General features: G+C 42.3%; 1 protein-coding gene across 2 annotated transcripts in view; it reads right to left on the bottom strand.

Moving 5' to 3' along the window:
• Positions 1–1,047: 1,047 nt before the first annotated feature.
• Positions 1,048–6,937, bottom strand: part of LOC107673261 (pseudopodium-enriched atypical kinase 1) — a 13,555-nt gene continuing 7,665 nt past the window's right edge. For both annotated transcript variants that reach the window (XM_016466776.1, XM_016466777.1), the window contains exons 4-5: positions 5,022–5,755; positions 1,048–4,261 (exon numbers count right to left, since the gene is read on the bottom strand). In XM_016466776.1, the coding sequence (XP_016322262.1) occupies positions 3,098–4,261; positions 5,022–5,755 (1,898 nt within the window). In that variant the 3' untranslated portion in view covers positions 1,048–3,097. The remainder of the gene's footprint in view (positions 4,262–5,021; positions 5,756–6,937) is intronic.

Genomic DNA, 6,937 nt, shown 5'->3' with positions numbered 1-6,937 from the left:
TTCACACAAAACAAGGGGAATCTGCTTTTAGCTATTTTGCCGCCCACAGTTGGATTCAGCTTCCAGAAGAGATCAGATGTGCTAAAACACTAGTCACATTTAAATCTAGACTCAAAACTCATCAGTTTAGCTGTGCATTTATTGAATGAGCACTGTGCGATGTCCGAACTGATTGCACTGTATTTTATGTATAATCATTTTCTATTTTTAACGGTCTTAAATTAATTTTAAATCAATTTTTAAATAATTTTGAAAGTTTTTAAATTCCTTGTTTTATTTTTGTGATTATTTTACTTTCTTTTATGTAAAGCACTTTGAATTACCATCGTGTACGAAATGTGCTATATAAATAAACTTGCCTTGCCTATTTTTGTCTTCTTAACAACAACAAAATGCATTAAAATATTTCCAGCCTAAGAAACGCTTTAGAAGTGAGCTTGAATGTCTATGGACTACAAGAATTTCTGACTTTTTTTTATTACATTTTTTTTTTATTAAAAACAAATTATTTGTTTTATTAATTTTCATAACTTTGCCTGGCTCACATCTAACTTGTGAAGTATTATTAAATATGAAATGGGGTCCTGGAAATAGCAGGCAAGCTATTTCCAGGACCCCATTTCATATTTAATATTGTATTATTAATAAAAACAACAAAGTAGTGTTTCTAATAAAACACAAACAAGTCTTGTTTAAAAACATATTCATAGTTTTATTATGAGCAGTTAACTCGGTAATGTAGAGCTAAATACCATGAGATATGCAGTTGTAGGTAAAAAGCAGTTTTGTGAAATCATCACTGGCAATAAACATTTGTAAATAAGAGTAACTACATGATTTCAGTGAAATGATGTGAAAGAAACTGATAAATTGATGGTGGGTGAGCAAAAACACACACATTCTTCAGGTTACAGACATCTGCTGATACTTTCACTCTCTCTCAAGTTCTCTCTGTGACAGAATCGTGCCTGTACTGCTAAGATGAATTTAAACTACACTCAAATTATTATATACAAATACAATTTAATACAACATATTGCTCTCTCTCTCTCACACACACACACACACATTATTCCTGTTTCTTTCTAATGGAATTGATGAAACTGTAACTGCTGCTTTGGAAATGGAAGATGGGAGCAAACCAATGGTCCCGCCCTAGTTTGTGATTGACAGAGACACTATCCAGTGACCTCACATGAACCCTTTCTCATGCACTATGAATCATTAAATCCCTTTCAGCAATTCCTTCCTTTCACCTGAATATGTAAATCTAAAAATAGAAACAGGGAGGCGTGACAATATCTGCATCCCAATTTGCATACTATCCATACTATAAAGTATGCAAAATTTTGTTTAGTGTTCCACAAATCATAGCATGTCAAAAACCATCCTCAAGGTGCCTGGATGGTATACTTTTTCTGCGGAGGCCTTTTGAGCCAATATTACCCACAATCCCCTTGCATTACAGAAGAGGCGGAGCTTGTAACAGTTCCTTATCAACTTTTTGAGTTGTAATAGTGAATAATTATAAATTCCAAGGCCAAAGCTGCAACAGCAGTTTTAAAAATATGTAAAAGTAATAATAAATTGATCTACATGTTAACGTTTACATAAATTGTGTTAATTTTATTACATTATATATTGCAGTACTAGCATACTACATACTACAAGTATGCATTTTCCCATCACCACTTAAATACATACCTGTAGTATGCAGAAGCAAGCAAACTGGGATGCAGCTTGTGTGTGTCTCACATTTCACTCTGAAGTTCTTCTCTATACTGCCATTGCCTGAAACACACACACGCACCTCAAAATAATACTACAAGAAGGACAAAATGCTGAAGAATGTGCTGTCCCTGGTTCATATTAATGCTTCACACACAATCAAATATCCTCGCATACGCCTCGCTGGGAGTCTGAACCCAAAGCTCATCAAAGCATTCTCATCAATTATGTGCCGAACAGGAACAGGAAGATAAAGAATAATTGCATGCTGAGAATATCAAGTGCGTTAAATATATCTAAAATACTGTAACAAATGTTAACACTTGCTTTTAATGATTGCACATACATCCGCATAGTGATATCCGGGTCAGGTCAGGGTTAGATTCATCCTGATATGTCTCAAAAGCAGTTCAGAGCTTTTACTGCAAGTGTAAACGCTACGATCAGAATCTGGTGTGACTCTAGTTTGATTAAAGTGAGTTTGGTGCCAATCCCTCTGATTGGAAATGCTCCTGTGTACTTTGGAGAGCCAAAGTACTGCTGAAGAACTAAACTGCATTTGTTTTAGGTACATAAGGACACTTTCTTTAAGAGGGAGAGTCATACTCTTTGACTATGCAAAATGTAAATATATGTTTTGATCTTTGTGGTTCAGAGTATTTAGTCTTTGGTAAACTTTACAGTGCTCTTGTTGTGGTAGAAAAATATCCAATCTATACTCTCGAACTAATCTGTACGATATATCAGGATCGGATAAAAACATATTTGTGTGAAATGACTGATGAAAGATGATTTTTTCGTCACTTTCCATAAATCTCTCTCTCTCTCTCTCTATATATATATATATATATATATATATATATATATACACACAGACACATATAAACTAAGGCATGTTAGACTGGAGGACCCTTATTTTGACGCCCCTCGCATAAACTCTGATATGCGATGATTATATAATAGCTATCCAATAGTTACTGGAATCATAAATCATGATGCAGCTGATGTCAGATCAGTGGTTTCCTGCTTGTATATACACGAGTCCCTACAGCAGAATGAAAAGCGTAACTAAACACACCGGCAGAAAACCCACAACACACTCACACATATGCACACGTCATGCAGTTTCACTTGTTTATAAAAGCAGCTCTATAAATGTGCCATTATCTGTGGAGTTAAATATGACTTCACTTTGTCACTTTTCATCCTGTAAACGGTTTGCTCGGACTCTCTGCATGGTATTAAAAGTAAACCAAACCCAAACACATTCACCAACAAAGTCAATACGGTTTCCTCGAATAAAATCACACGTCTGTACAGCGCACGTCTACACGTCCCAGTCTCATTAGCGTGCCGTGATCGGATGCGATCAAATAAGCACGCCTTGTGGCTGCTGCAGGATCTTGATCACTCTGCTCAGAGATTCGGTAGTAGCGAAGGCCAGATACTGACAGCACAACCAGTCCTCCAGACTCACGCCGCAGCCTGTGTCCAAAGAACGCTCTGCGAACTTGATCATCATAAGTGTTCGCTTCAGGTCCAGCCAGTTCTGCAAGACGGTGTGGCGCTGAACTGTTCCGGCGTCGGGGTTCAACGAATTGAACAGATCCTCTCGGGGGCCCCACAGCAGACACTGCAAACACGCCCGGGCATCCGCCATCTGGATGCGCTCGGAAGGGTTGGGATTGAGCAGCAGCGTGGCGAGCTGTTGAAGACCGTTGGAGTACAGGGATCGCAGGGGCAGCTGGGGCAAGTCAGAGCTGCAGTATTCCCTCTCCTTTAGCTCCGGACATTCCTCGAATGGGTTCGGTCGATGCAGCATCTCGTAGATCAGTATCCCGGTCTGGAATTCGTCACACTTGCGGTATTGAGTGGCAGTGAGGAGCTCAGGTGCCAGACGGGACTGGTCTCGGAGCGAAGCGGGTTCCAGCACCACGTTCTTGAGTTTGGCCTGAGAGAAGTTGCTGATGATGAGCCGGGCGGGGCAAGCGGAAGCCGCGGCAGAGGAAGGTCCGGATGCAGCGTTGTTGTTCGGTTCCATGAGATCCAGGTTCCAAGGGTTCCCGGGCTGACAGTGCACCAGGAGGAGGTTCTCGAGCCGGAGGTCACAGTGCGTGACGTGGTAGGGTTTCATGTGCTCTAGTCCCGCACACAGCTGCAACAGCAGGAGACACACCTGGCGTTCGTACAGCTCAGGGTTTCGCGCGTGCCGCTCTACACCCTCCCGTACGAAATCTGCCACTGTCTGGAATGGCACCTCTCGAGTGATCACCACAACCCGGCTGCAGAGTTTCCCGCCCAGACCTGCCGCATCTCTCTCATCCTCCTTTCCTTTTCCCTCTTCTCCTCCTTCCGTACCACCTTGCTTGTCTTCTCCATCCTCCTCACGCTCCCAGGGCAGCAGGCGGGCCGGAACGTCTGCCAGGAAGTGCCCACAGTCCTGCTGGATGTTGAAGTGCACAGCGATACTCTGCCGAACTGCTAGGCTGTGAAAAAACTGCTGCTGAGTCTCTTTCACCACTCCCCGACAGATCTGAGATCAGACAGAAAGAGAATGTTAATTTTTTAATATACATGCAAATCTGAGAAGACTAACTAGGCAACATTTTGAAGTATCAAGCAATTATGGCCAAGAAAGCACCGAATGTATCCTTTGTGGATAATTTCATAATGCATTGTGATGAACTCTATCTGTATTAATGGGTGGACTTTTGAACAGAATGGAGGTGTACATTTTTCTTATTTTGCCTAAATAGCATATTTTTTCACTTAGTACTTACCTTCAGAGGCTACAGAGGATAGTTACATGTTTCCCAGAAGACAAAATAAGTTAAATTTACCCTGATCTTCAAATTCAAAAAGTTTTCACATGCATCATTTTGATGCATCTTAATCTTTCACATCTTTCACATGCATCTTAATGCATCATTTTTCCATCTGGAGCTGTGGAGCATCAGTGAGCATTTGAACCTTCTGTTAACCTTCTGTTATTTTGATGTAAAAATCTTGATAACATTATAAGTGGACCTCAGAGAACAGTATAAAATAAAAAACAGAGGCAGTTCATGACCCCTTTAAGTAACAAGCTATCAGCTTAAAAACATGCTGCCATCATACTCTATTGGAATCAACTCTTCACTGAATCACTCCTTCTGTTCTTGCAAGAAGCAGTGATTGAGAGTTGCATAAGTGACCATTACTTGACTTTTCTGCCTTAGAAGATCTCATGTAGACACCTATTCGGCTCATCTATATACATGCATCAATAAATATGTGTAAGACTGAACTTTCACCTTAACGGCGTAGTTTGTCAGAGGTTCTTTAGCGAAAGATGCTGTGTAGTACACAGCATCTCCTGCCTCGCAGCAGGGTTTTCCCGCGGTCAGCCGGAAATGAGACCAGCTGTCCGTTCCAAAGCGCAGATGATCTTTTTGTCCGGCCATAAATCTATCTTCACATCTGGCTGCCAACTTGCGAAGGGTATCCATGTGCAGGCCTCGGATCCTCCCGACCACTTCCTCCCAGCTCTCCATGCCTCTGTACGGCACCTGTTTCTGGGCTTTAGCAGGTCTCCCAGCCCCTCGCGTCCGGGCTGTCAGACTCTCTGTACTTCGGTAGCCTCGGCGGTCACATGCCTGCATGGAGCTGCTACTGGTTAGGCAAGACAGGCTCCGCCCACCCACGGGACGCTCCAGGGAGTCTCCCGATTCATCAGGATGTCGTGCCTCCGAGCTGAGTGAGGAGCTCTGACTGGCCGTGTCCCATGTGGATTCGAGATCGTAGAGTGGATTGGCAATGCTCAGACTGGTCCCGCCTGGTCTGGCCTCTCCTTTGGGTCGCGGGGCAGAGAGTTCTCTACCTAGTGCGGATGGCTCTGTTTGGGCACGTGGGACTGACTTTTTGGGTAGGGGTGGAGGGGTGGATTTTGTCGTGGGTTCGGTGACCTCTGATTCAGAGGTTAAAGTGTCATCAGATGCTTTAGGATGTCTGGGATGTTTTACGGGGATCATGTTGGCCCTGGACTGACCTGTAGAGTGAGAGATGAGATTATGGCTTTGAAACAGCTCATGGGAACACATTAAATTTTGACCAGAGCATAACTGGTGCATTATTGGATTTCCATTACATGTTTCCCTTTACCATATCTCTAATTGCAGGATGAACAGTCTTAAAGCAATTCACACACGCTCCGTCCACAGGGACGTGGGATACGAGTTAGGAATTATTTAACAGCGTGAAACCTCATCTAACATTCCTCACTAATCTGCTTTAATCTCCCAATAATCTCAGACTGGGGCTTCCTCTGAGGCCCTTTCACCAGGACAGGGATTTTTGTAGGTCACATCTATAAAATGATCAAAGAGTCAGCGGGACAAAATTAGAGGCGGTACTTTAACCCCGTGGAGACCCATGCTGCTACGCAGTTCAGAGGTTCATCAGACTTAGTCATCAGTAGTGCTGTGTTCGATACATCGATACGACGATGTATCGTTACATTCTAGTGCTGTGTTAGATACATCGATACGATGATGTATCGTCACAGAGATTTGACGATATGAGTATCGATACAGCTGGCCCTGTATCGATATTGTGGCACGTGTGCAGCAGTGGACCACGCTGAATTTGTTTAAAATTTTACAACGTTTTAAATTGAGTAGAAGTGCGAGGTTTCTAAAAAAGAATGAATAGAGCATAATATATAGGCTACAACAATGTTTAATCTGGCCGCAGAGGAACACAACCGGGGTTGCCTGATATAAAGAGACGTAATCCGCAAAACAGAGTTTCCCACTTGCGCAATACGGAAACATCTGCTAAACGTGATACTTATCTTTGTCAACCTGGCAACCCTGTGTACGTGCGCTCTCTCCACTGTGGATAAACGCGCTTGCTTTCTGAAAACACTGGTTAGCTTGCAGTTTAGCGATCTCCACTTCAATATTCTATTCTCAGAAAAGTGTAATTCATCAAGTGTTCATTTATGAGAGAGAGGCTGTGTATGTATGGATTACCACCGTTTTGCCGTGTTTCTCTTTTAACAGTGAAGCTGTGGCCTTAATTCCTTTAGAAACAATGATGTTTCTAAAGGAATTATGAGAAAGATAATGTAGCTCTTGAGCAATTAAGCTATTTAGTTGATAAAATTGCGGGGCAGCGCTAAAAAGTTTGTTCCTGAATGTCTGAGTTCGGCCACAACGTGATCTGTGTG

This window comes from Sinocyclocheilus anshuiensis, unplaced genomic scaffold (assembly GCF_001515605.1).
Source record: "Sinocyclocheilus anshuiensis isolate Anshui unplaced genomic scaffold, SAMN03320099.WGS_v1.1 scaffold68, whole genome shotgun sequence".
Taxonomy (NCBI): Eukaryota; Metazoa; Chordata; class Actinopteri; order Cypriniformes; family Cyprinidae; genus Sinocyclocheilus; species Sinocyclocheilus anshuiensis.
Note: the sequence above shows the minus strand (reverse complement) of the source record. Positions and strands in the feature narration are given on the sequence as shown.